Source organism: Notolepis coatsorum (genome assembly GCF_963971535.1).
Source record: "Notolepis coatsorum genome assembly, chromosome: 19".
In the NCBI taxonomy this organism is placed as follows: Eukaryota; Metazoa; Chordata; class Actinopteri; order Aulopiformes; family Paralepididae; genus Notolepis; species Notolepis coatsorum.
Window position 1 is genome coordinate 23,262,139 of NC_140183.1, and position 12,953 is coordinate 23,275,091.

General features: G+C 40.4%; 1 protein-coding gene across 3 annotated transcripts in view; it reads right to left on the reverse strand.

Moving 5' to 3' along the window:
- Positions 1 to 12,953, reverse strand: part of dop1a (DOP1 leucine zipper like protein A) — a 103,874-nt gene that overhangs the window by 10,676 nt on the left and 80,245 nt on the right. For all 3 annotated transcript variants that reach the window (XM_084336427.1, XM_084336428.1, XM_084336426.1), the window contains exons 33-36: positions 12,061 to 12,197; positions 8,884 to 8,939; positions 2,710 to 2,874; positions 469 to 598 (exon numbers count right to left, since the gene is read on the reverse strand). In XM_084336427.1, the coding sequence (XP_084192553.1) occupies positions 469 to 598; positions 2,710 to 2,874; positions 8,884 to 8,939; positions 12,061 to 12,197 (488 nt within the window). The remainder of the gene's footprint in view (positions 1 to 468; positions 599 to 2,709; positions 2,875 to 8,883; positions 8,940 to 12,060; positions 12,198 to 12,953) is intronic.

A 12,953-nucleotide genomic window follows, 5' to 3' on the forward strand; every position in this document is an offset into this window, starting at 1 on the left:
GATCAGAGAACTCACTGAGTGACCAGGTGTTTTCAATAAAAAGAAAACATTTCACAACTGTCCCAAAATACAGTTTTATTCACACCAACTGAAGAGGAACCGTCCCAAATACAAAACGTGCGGTATGTATGAACTGTCAAGTATAAGTAATAATAATAATAATAATAATAATAATAATAATTTACATGAGTGTTCTGGGTACCCAAAGATGCTTTACATGGTGGGATTATATAGTAACAAATATAAACAGTTTAGGAGGGAAAGGCTGTGTCAAAAGGAGGGTATTTTGAACATCGACAGTGTGGGGGCATTTTTTATGTGGATTAGAATCTGTAAAAGAGGTTTACTATTTCAGATTTAGATGCAGGTTCTTTCCTTTTCAAAATAAGTAATCAGTCTGGATGTATAATAACAGAACTCTTGTCTCCATCAGCAGACTATGTTGTTGTCATGGAGACAGAGACGTACCTTGGCCCGCTTCCTCAGCAGCTTGGCCAGCCGCACCACGTAGGGCTTGAACTCCCTCTGATGGGTTCCCTGACGCCTCACCTCCAGGCCCGAGTCATCCGACGCCTCAGGGATAAAAGCCCAGCGATACCTGTGGTGAGACACGGGTACGACACACATTGATCTACCGTGTTCTCTTCTGTTCTTTAGGGCTTCATTAGACAGGGTGGGGAGATCAGATAAGAGGGAGGACATGATGTGACAAAGATCTGAGCTGGATTCAAACACTGTGACGTTGTGATTAGCTGGTAGGATCCATGTAATCACATGTAAAAATTATGGCTTGCAGCGATTATGAAAACAAGATAATAAATAATAATAAAGAACTATTGTACAAATCCACTGTTAAGAAGACATGTTTTGCCATGATAATCTTTCAGAAGTGGCATGATGCAATATTGTAGACAATTATAATTGTATTTGATTATTTAGTATAATTTAATTTCCCTTGTATGTTCTACAGCTCAGAGGCAGTATTGAGTGTAGAGCTGCCGCGGTTACCGCATTACCGCGGTATCGCCGTTACATCACGCCCACCGCAGAGTTTAGCTGAATACCGCATCACCGCTGTTTTTTATAATAATACTCTCAACCAAAGCAATGCAACAATTTTGATTGAGTCGATTCTGCCAATTACGTCACACCGCTTGCACCCGCCTCTGCTGTTACCACCAATCGGCAAGCGCGTATTTGTTTTTTACTTCCTGAATGTCAGCCATTGATCAGAGCTCACAACAAGGCTAATAACGTTAGCTCCCCGCCGGAGTGGACTACCATCGCTCCTCAGGAGTACTAAACGAGGCATAATGATTTTACTGCAACGAATGTCATAATAAAAGCCCTTCGTTCTATACACTTGTCTGATTGGAAACTTTATTAACAGACCGCAGAATGGGCACAACTCCGCAAGCTCTGCCTTGCTATGGTCCGGTAAATATGCTGATGTTATTGAACGTGTAACTATATAACGTTAATGCCACAAAACGAATGCCTTTGTTAATCATAAGTAGTAACTTTATAATAATAAGAAGAAGAAAGGGTCGGGGGGGGTTACCGCCGGGCGCTACCACCCCTGCCCGCGACACAGAGTGAACGGCGCAAGACCAGAGGGGAGACTTCGAATCCGTGTTTCACTTTCAATAACGAATGCGTGCTTGACGAATCCCAAACAATATTCATGCTGCAAAGTCATCCTCTAAAGATAGACATTTAGACTAGAGGCAGGCTATATGCTATAAAGAGTAGACTAAAAAATAAATAAAAATGCATTCAAATCTTTTTTTCTTTAATAATTTTTTTTGCTGTAACCGCGGCGATAGGAAATATTTCGCAAATTTGTGTGGTAAGGAAAACATCAATACCGCGGCAGCCCTAATTGAGGGTATGAATTTATTTAAAAAAGTTAAATAAATGTATGTTTCCAAAGTCAATGAGTAATCACATTAAATAATCGTGATCTCAATATTGACCAAAATAATCGTGATTATGATTGTTTGCCATAATCCAGCAGCCCTAATAGAGACAATGATAAAGATGCATATCTGAGCAGATGAATGAATGGTTAATATATATATGGAATATATTGGTATGGAATAACACTGTCAAACAGAAGGGAGGTCACAATTTATGGTTTAATTTACAAGTTGATGTGCAGTGGAGCTCAGCTAATTTAGATTTAGGAGGTGAAAGAGACATTTCTTCTTTCAATATGCTTTCAAACACAGGCTGGTTATGATATGTCCCCTCAAGTTTTGCTTGTACAGAAGTATCACCACAAATACATATAAGGTAAACATCTCACTGACCACCTGCATCACAGCCTTCTTCCATGTTTGTATTCACAGTGACTCACAGAATTGTGATGAATGTCTAGTGAATCTAGAGTGACGTAAAAGTTGCATGAATTCTGATACGACTGTTCAGACTGAGGTCGCATTGCAAAAAATCTGCCCTGTATCTGATTTAGGAGCACATATGAAAGTGGCCCAAATCAGAATTGAAAAGATCAGATTCCATGTGATTTCTCCTGTCATTAAAACAACTGATCTGAGTCACATTATGAGCAAAATAATTGGGCCACTTCCGCCTGCAGTGTAAACGTAGCCTGTGTGTCCCTGTGTAAAAAAAAAACATATCCTGAAGCTGAGCTGAACTGAATGGTAATATGGACCATGCAGCTCCACACGTATCATGTGTACTGACATCTGGAACTGGGGCAGGCTCTCTGAGGGCAGGGCCAGGGCCAGGTCCAGCAGCTTGCAGGCAGACAGGTAGAGGTTGAGCCAGCGCTGGCTGTTGTAGGAGGTGGAGAAGCCGTTTCCTCCAGAGTAGGTGGTCTCCAGCCCGGCTACAGACGGCCCTGACGTCCTGGAGGAAGGCAGAGGAGAGGAGAACGGACTGCTCAGACTAGTTGAATAAATAACACACATTACAAACAGATACTTAAAGGTGCTATAGATAACATTCAGCCACTAGATGTCACACTAGAGCACCAGCAAGTCATTTATCCAATCAGGTGCAATCTACATGGGGAAATGGGAAGCATGGAGGAGATGCATGCATGCAACAACAACATTAATTTTGGATCCGCACATTTATTTTTAAATGATAAATTAATCAATCAATATTTTTTGGGAGGGGGAAGCAATACCTTTATTTCGCACCTTTCTAAAATATCTTTTATCTAATCATGAAAAAAAACATTAGTCTACATAAACATGTTATCTATATTACCTTTAACACTTTCTGCGCCAATCACAAGTATACTCGTTATTGCTCGCCATCGCTTGAGTGCCAATAACGAGTATACTAGTTTTTCCTTCTATCATATGCATTTGATTTGAAAATAGTAGCGGGTCCAGGGACGTTTTTCTTTCTATCATAGGGATTTGATTTGAAAATAGTAGCGGGTCCAGGGACGAAACGCCAATGGTTTTAGTAGAATTCACGTTGCGCCCTATAGCCAGCCTCCCAGGAATTAGCCTGGATCATTCCGAAATTATACTCATATTCACCACGGGATAACGCGTGAAGGTATTCATGAGAACATGTATAACTTTTAGCGTGGCCCATTGACTACAGGGATGAGGGTAATCGCTGGCGCTGAATGAGTTAAGCAGTACATACATAAGTACAAATTCATGCATGCAGAGATATATACAAAACCTAAGATAAGAACAACGTGATCATTATAATAGCAGAGGTTGCATCAATAACTTGTATTTATTGATTTATCATGCATGGCAGTTTGTATTGGATGGACTATTGGATATTATAAATAAAAAATGCATCGATATGGAGAAGGACAAATAAATCGATACCCTTTTATTTCTCTATGAAAAGCCACGCTGTTCCCTGTGCCATCCAGAGGACACAACAGTATCTCTACACTTCCTGATTTAGATTAGAATTAGATAACATGTATTGTCATCGTACAGCACAAGCAAAAGAAGTCATCTAACCAGAGTGCAAGGTAACAGCGCATAAACAATATACAGCGTGATTAAATGTAAACAAGTGATTAAATGGAATATATACTGTAGAATGAAGTTACTGAGTAATATGCTAATCTGATGTATGTACACTAATAAAAGATCAGTCAGATATCATGATAATCACTAATAAGAGATCAATCAGATATCATATACAGTATAGCAGGAATATATATATATATTAGATGAGAGTGCATAAGTACGACCACATCACACCCATCCTCCACTCACTTCACTGGCTCCCCATCACCACCCGGACTGAATACAAAATATCCCTTCTGACCCATCAATGCATCCACGGAAATGCTCCCCCCTACCTCAAAGATCTCCTCACCCCAGAACCCTCCACCTGTAACCTTCGCTCCGCCAACACAAACCGCCTCATTCCCCCCAGGACCAAGCTCCGCACCATGGGCGACCGGGCCTTCTGCTCGGCTGCTCCTCGCCTATGGAATGCCCTCCCTGACTACCTCAGAGCACCACAGACCACTGCTTCCTTTAAAAGAGGACTAAAAACATACCTCTTCACGAAAGCCTTCTCTTAGTTTTAACCTTTTATTCATGCCTTGTGTTTTATCCCTTTTTTATGCTTTATGTCTTGTTTCTTTAATTGCCTAATATTTTTAAAGTCTGTTTTTACTCTGTAGCACTCTGAGACTTGGTTTCCAGATAGAGTGCATTATAAATCGAATGTACTATATATATATATATATATATATATATATATATATATATATATATATATATATATATATATACTGTATATATATTAGTGCTGTCAATAGATAATTTTTTTTTACTAATTAATCTCACAATTTTCTGTAATTAATCTAGATTAATCTAGATTAAAAATAGCATTTTTCTACCCGAAGCTTGTAACATATATTTACTTGAGTAAAATCATGGAATGAATGTAAAATCAACAAAAAGAAAGTATATTTAGATTCAAAGACTATTTTAATAGCTTTCTTTAAATAGTTTCTCTCCTGTGAAATACAAATGTTCAACAAAACCATCAACATTGACTCAGCTAGACCTCTTTCTTATATCCGCGGCGCTAAAATTGAAGATTTTTCACTCCATAGATTAATCTAGATTAATTTATTTTAATGCTTTAAATCAGGGGTGTCAAACTCATTTTCACAGAGGGCCACATCAGCATTATGGTTGCCCTCAAAGGGCCAAAGACCGTATAAATGTTAATGTAATGTAAAATAAATGTAGCTACTCATTTACATATTGTTAAACATGTTGTTTCTGTATTTATTACTTATTCAAGTTATACATATTGCATATGCATTTGCATAGATGTAAAAATATATGTTAGCTTATGTTATTTTAACAAATAATTTTAGTTTATCAGAACCCCATATTACTCCATTAATCAATGATCAAACCATTCAAGTAAATAACAAAGAAGAAGATCATCAAATACAAGCTATGACATTAAGTTTGTTCAAAACCTTTTTGTCACAGTCAAGAGGGGCAGAACTAACAACTGAGCTGCAAAGAACACGTGGGACAGATGTAGCAGATGTTACAAAAACAAATGGCTGCACACAACCTTGCAGAGGCCATACATCCAACTAATGGAAGATAGTTTAATTAACTTTAATTAACAGATTGCAGAATGGGTACAGTACAGTACAGCTCAATACACACAATTGTTAAGGGGATGCAGACCAGAGAAAGACTTTCGACTTGTTTACATCAGGGTCCACCATTTTCAATTCGTAATGAAATTGCTATTATGTGTCTGCATGAACACACAACTGTAACTCTACTCAAAAATAACAAAATAAGGGTTGTCTCAGTTCACAACTATATTGGTCAAGTTTTGGGTGGGACTTGTTTGCGTCCCTACAGCTTCTTATTTCAGCAATATTTCTTCAACCCTTTGTTACCTATTCCGCCCTGGATCTTTTTTGTATTTTGGGCTGTAAAATTGTCAAAGAATGTCAGATGTTCAACATACATGTATGTGTAAGAATGTGTAATAACTAAGGCTGTCAAAGTTAAAGCTTTATTAACACATTAACCCACAATTATTTTAACGCCGCTATTCTTTAACCCAAGATTAATGTTAAAAAAAAAAAAAAAAAAATTACCAGAGCTCTTGGGGGCCACATCAAATGACGTATAGGATTCTTAATAGGACTAGTTGTTAAAGATCCCTAAATATTCAGCACAACAATTGAATGAGGTTGGAGTGGGGTGGAATGTGGCAATAATCACGTGGTGCCACCAGTACGACACATCTTCAGTTGTGTTCCCCGACCTCATTGGGTGTTTCGGCCATTTATCACAATACACCCTCTGCCGAGGTTGGCCCACCACAGGCTGATCAGGCCTGGGTGTGTGTCGCACAGTGGCACCACGTGTTCATTTAGCAGCCCATGATGAGTCTCTACGTTTTACGTATATATATATATATAAACAGGTATATAGATACATATGTATATACACTACAGTATTATTGTACATGCCATCATACAGTGTTACATGGGTAGACTATAGGTTGAGATAGGTAGTAATGATTACAGTGTAAGGCAGTTTTAGACAGTGAAGGCAGTAGAGTCCAGAGTTTGTACAGTATGGACAACAAAGCCTAGAGTATAGTCAATGGAGTTGAGAGTTCATATGGTATGGTGGTGCGTCCTGTCACCGTGGTACAGAGTTCAGAGGGATGACAGCTTTTCGTCACGGTTCCTACATAGGTTCCATTTCAGAATCTCATATTTTCTACACATGATTCCTTGCGAATGAACATAACCTCCTTGAGTGTCACCATGTTTTATGTTTATGCTGCAAATCAGTAGTGTGTAGTTCACAAGGAAGATATTCTGCTTCTATATAATTCTATGTGTCGGTCAGGGAGGATTCAGCCCTGGTCTGCCCCTAGTGGACACATGGTACACGCAAAATACGCAAGTACAGTATGTGAACAATGCCGCGTTTCTACTCGTACACATAGTTAAAAGCAAGTATACCGATGTGTCAAAGAAATTCACAAATATCATTTCCTTTTTATTTTTGTCTAAAGAAATCCATTATTTCTTCTCATAAATGGTAAATGGCTGCTTTTTTATATAGCGCTTTTATCCAAAGCGCTTTACAATTTGTCCCTCACATTTTACCCATTCACTCACACATTCACACACTGACGGCGGAGGCAACCATGCAAGGTGCCAACCTGCTCATCAGGAGCAATTAGGGGTTAAGTGTCTTGCTTAAGGACACATCGACACGCTGCCCGGGAGGAGCGGGAATCGAACCGGGAACCTCCGGATTGCCAGACGACTGCTCTACCTCCCGAGCCACTGTCGCCCCAGAAAGCATCTCATCCTGCAGAAAGCACCTAACTTGTCACTCTGCACCTGAGGGCGAATGCCAAAACAATTGAACGATATACAATTTGATTTTAAACACCCTGCCCCTCATCCATCTTTATAAAAAAATATAAACACGCAGGTACGGTCAACCAGATCACCCTCCCGGCCCATCCACCCCAAAGCTCTGTTGCTTTCAGAAATACGTCCAACCACGGAAGCTGGCAAGGCCCTAAATGCCGTTTCCATGGATCATTAAAGGCGCTGTAGATAACATTCAGCCACTAGATGTCGCATTAGAGCACCAGCATGATATTTATCCAATCAGGTGCATTCCATGTGGGAAAATGGGAAGCAGGGAAGGGATACATGCATGCAACATGTAAACAACAACATTCATTTTGGACGCGCCACAATTGTTTGAATGATACATTCATTAATCAATCTTGTGTTTTGTTGTTGACAGGGGGGATACTTTTATTCTTTATTACATACAAATTGTATTGTTAACACATTGTGCGCCAAAAACATGTATACTCGTTATTTCCCGCCAGGCGTTGTGCGCCAACAACGAATAAACTCGTTTTTGGGATCAATATTTCATTGTTTTCGCCATGGCATTCATAATTCATCCAGCCTCCCTCCGGGGATGCAGCTGGACCCTGTCTGATATTGCAACACCTCAATACTGCCGCCTGGTGGATGTCGGGCGAGTTACACTCCAAGCCAAACCGGAAGTGGCGCTCGGTGCATCAAGGAAATTCCTCCGGCAGTAATATCTTGTAGCGTGGATCTAGATACACACTCGAGTGCATTGGGATCGCTTTCTAAACGCAATAATCAATATGATTTAGGCGTTTATTGAGTCATACAAACGGGAAATGGATCTAGCAGATCGACGTCAAATAATTGGAATATTTTTCCTCCAGTCTCATCGGTGAACGGTAAGAGGAATCTAACGTTATTTTCAGCCCGATTGTTTATTCATTTCACGGCAATCCATCTGATCAACGTATCAACCCATAGTAAAAAAAGACGCTACTGACGATCAAGGCATTATAAACGACCCCCCCCCCCTTTCCTTCACGCATGATGAAGCATAATGTATACCGATCATATACATTTGAATTTTTTATATAGCGTGTATAGGAAAGAAACACCAATCGATAATCTATCATATGCGTCAGGGCCTATAACTCGCGTTTTAGGAATTACTGCAGAAAACCTTAAAAACATACTTATATTCACAACGGTATTAACACAACAATGTATGAATGAAAAAATATAACGTTCCCACATCCGGAACGATAGATACCCGATGTTGAATGGGCCATAGTAATGTCGATATAGCTATAATATTTAAAAAGTTATAGCCCTGCAAAGAAGGTAAACATCTCCATAGGGTTACAGCACTGGCAGACTGGGCCCAAGGATGGGTACAATGCATGGCGGATAATGTGTTAAGCAGCACCTCTACTACTGAGTTTGTATCCCCCTGCTGTTCCAGGCAGCAGACTTAGAGCTCTACTGTTGGTGCTGCTGATGTCAATGGTTACCTTGATATGTCCTCATCTGCTGTCAACTCCTGTTCCATCAGTAGAAACACCTGAACCTACAGGTAGGAGGAGGTAAACACACAGTAAATATCACATGACTACATCAGTACCTGAACCTACAAGCAATGTTCCCTCTAATTTTTTTTTCCGGTCTGAGCAAACACTCAAACCTCCTGAGCAGACATCAGCAACTACTGAGCAACATACATCACCTGCCGATTAACCGGTTAGTTGATAAGCGGCGGTTTGTAAAAAATCTGAGAATCTTAAATTCCCTCAATGTCTAACATAAAAATATACAAATTTTGCTGATACACAGAGAAATAATACAAAAAGGCATATTATATTCCTTAATCAAATATTTATTTGACCATTGATTGACGATACAGAGCAAAGTCCTTACTTTGGCGGCGGCGGTGTGAGTCGTGTCACTAACTTTTGTCTTTTTAGGAGGCTGACTCGTCATTATTTTATTAAGTGAATTATAATGCGACTTCAAGGGTGACCATATTGTGATTTTTTTTTAAAGAGGACACTGCCTTCAGCCTCAAGATACTTAATGATACTCAAAGTTTACTCAAAGATGCCTTATCATTATAATATATTTAAAGTATGCCTCCTCTGTATGGATATAAAATTATTGTTTATATTATTTTATATAACAAAATAATATCTCTCTATAACCAAAGTTACTCAACATGCTGTATTATGCCTAAAGTAATCTATCTGACAAATCTCAAGAAAAAAACAATCAACCTATGACAAAATAATATATATTTTCAAGTCTTACTGGACAAAATAAATAACAAGAAAAATATGAAGTAATGTTCTAAATAATACCTCTTCTGTATTAGAAAATCCAGCTTAAAAAATATATCTTTGTATCTTTTCAATGTAATGTAAATAATAAAACAGTAACCTCACAAAGATACTAATTTAAAAGTGCACTATGCAGTTTCAGATTTGTTGCAATTAGTGTACTAAACTAATTTATTACACACATAATCCTTAGAATGATTGTATCATAACAAGCATCTTATCAAACCAAAACATCATTTTGAGGCATCAAAATAGTTTTCAATTATTTTCTTTCTCTCTGTATAGCTGCATGCTTCAATCAATTCGGTCAACTTTGCAATCAAACTCTTGCCTCGCACTGCTTTGTTTGTAATGTTTTTCTGTGTCCATGTGAGCTTTGAGATCGCCACCACTTTTATTAGACACAGAAACATATGGTCAAGCTTTGCATGCGTTGCACTCCGCTTCCAATTAGTCTCGACGGGACGATAAATTGGGAATTTTCTCTGCAGTTAATCTGTAATGTACATTTTCGCGTTTGCATTGTGAGGAGCCAGCGATGCTGGTCGGATCTGTCCGCTTCCTGCTCTGTTGTGTGTGTCTGTGTGAGCACGCAGTAGCGCCGCCCACAAAGCACTGAAAGCGAGGCTTCTCTTGGTAACGTCACATGCAACAGGTTACCGTAGTATTCGGTGCAACGCACCAGTCAATTTAACTACATGCCTACAAGCACTCATTTTCAGCTGAGAGAGAGAGATAGAGACAGACAGAGAGAAGGGGGGAGTGAGATAGGAGAGATATAGAGAGAGAGACAGAGAGAGACAGACAGAGAGAGGGGGAGCGAGATAGAGACAGAGAGAGATAGAGAGACAGAGAGAGATAGAGAGAGACAGACAGAGAGGGGGAGCGAGATAGAGGGAGAGAGAGATAAAGACAGAGAGAGATAGAGGGGGAGAGAGAGACAGAGAGACACAGAGAGAAATAGAGACAGAGAGATAGAGGGGGAGAGAGAGACAGAGGAAAGAGATAGAGGGGGAGAGAGATAGACAGACAGAGAGGTGGAGCGAGATATAGGGAGATAGAGATAGAGACAGAGATACAGAGAGAGAGACACACACATATCCAAGGACTTGACATGGACCACACACATTGACAGTGTTGTGAAGAAGGCACGACAACGCCTCTACTTCCTCAGGCGCCTAAGGAAGTTCCAAGTCAGTCAGAAGATCCTTAGGAACTTCTACTCATGTACAATCGAGAGCATCCTGACTGGCAACATCACCTCCTGGTTTGGGAATAGCACTGCACAAGACCGTAGCAGACTACAAAGAGTGACACGTTCAGCCGAACGCACAATTGGAGGGGGGCTTCCCACCCTCCAGAACATTTACAACAAGCGGTGCAGGGGGAAGGCTAAGAGAATCATCAAGGACTCCAGCCACCCGAACAACTGCCTCTTTGAACTGCTGTGGTCAGGCAAGCGATACCGGAGTCTTAAGGTGAGCACAGAAAGACTCAGAAGAAGCTTCTATCCCCAGGCCATCAGGCTGCTCAACGAACAATAAACACTATGCAACAACCATCAAATGCACACAGCACACACATCCACACGCACACACTCACTTTAAACAAACAACTCACTGCAGCACCCACTTTACACACTTTAGAACACCTAAACACACTTTACACTTTATATTTATTGGTAAAGGATTTGCACTACAACTCGTACACCTTACTGTAAATTGTACCTAAATTGTACCTCATCCCATTTCTGCTCTGCACTATATAGTATTGTATATTAGTACATTGCATAGTATATTGTATGATAACTCAGTTACTTCTATTCTGCATCGAACATTGTACATATGTCTATACTGAACACTGTGACCTATTTTTACTTCTATTTTACATGCTATACTATTTTATTTCACTTATCTTGTCTAACACAGTCTCTGGAGCGAAACAGTAAGAAGCATTTTGTATAAAAGTATTCTGTACTTCTGTATGACAACTATTAAAGAAACTTGAACTTGAACACAATAAGAGAACAAGCTCTGTAAATGTATCTGAGTGGCCACACTTGAAAAATGACTACCCGATTGAGTGACTATTTTGTAAATTAATATGTTTCTTGTTGATTGTCTTTACTGTTATTACTAATATTATGATATTTGATTGCTTAATATATATGTTATTGTTTGTATGTTGAACTTGCTTTGGCAATAAGTATGTTAATATTTCATGCCAATAAAGCCTATTTGAATTTGAATTTGATTTGACAGATAGAGAAATAGAAACAGAGAGAGATCCAGAAAGAGAGATACAGAGAGAGTGAGAGTGAGAGTGAGAGTGAGAGTGAGAGTGAGAGTGAGAGCTCACCAGCTCAGTGATCATGGTGGGCCACAGGGAGGTGAGGTGTTGAGGAGACATCCTGAGCAGCAGAACTCTGAAGAACAGAAACACCTGAGCGTGGAGGATGGGGACCGCAGGCAGCCGCAAGCTCTCCACCAGACGCTCTGAACACACAGGTTAACATGTTAATACAGTAACACGCTCTGTACACACAGGTTAACATGTTAATATAGTAACACACTCTTAACACACAGGTTATGTAGATAACCTAGTTATATTAGTATTGGCTGAGCGTCCCGCTCTGAGCCTTATGAGATACCCCTTATCTCCTATGATACCTATTGTATCTCCCAACGAAACAACTACATGCACCCCACCTGTATGGGGCCCCGCCCCTATGGTGGCATAGCCCATATAACCATGACTCTGGTCACCAAACGCCCTTCCTCGCCAAATCCCGTCCCAGGAAAAGATCCCTCAAGAGGGAACTCAGGGCCGCGCAGAGCGGGACGCTCAGCCAATACTAATATAACTAGGTTATCTACATAACCTATCGTTATATATCGTATTTGCTAATCGCTTATGAGATATGGGGAAGAGCGGACGCGAGACCCGACAGATGTACCCCCTGAGGACCCGTAAGCCCACATCAAGGGGTGCGGGGAGCCCTGTCACCCCATCCTTCCTAATGAAGGGGGGGCGCAGTCAACTCCACCTGAATGCGAACAAGAGGGAACTAGAACCCCTTGAACACACCGTACAGGCAGAACCACGTGTGACTCAACACACTGTGGCCCATACCCATACACTCCTGCTACCCTTCCAAAGGACGGGAAGCAGGAAAGGCCACAGACCCCAGAACCGCCTGGGAGACAGAACCCCCGGTCATGTCCATGAGGTAAAACCTTACAAAGGGGCCC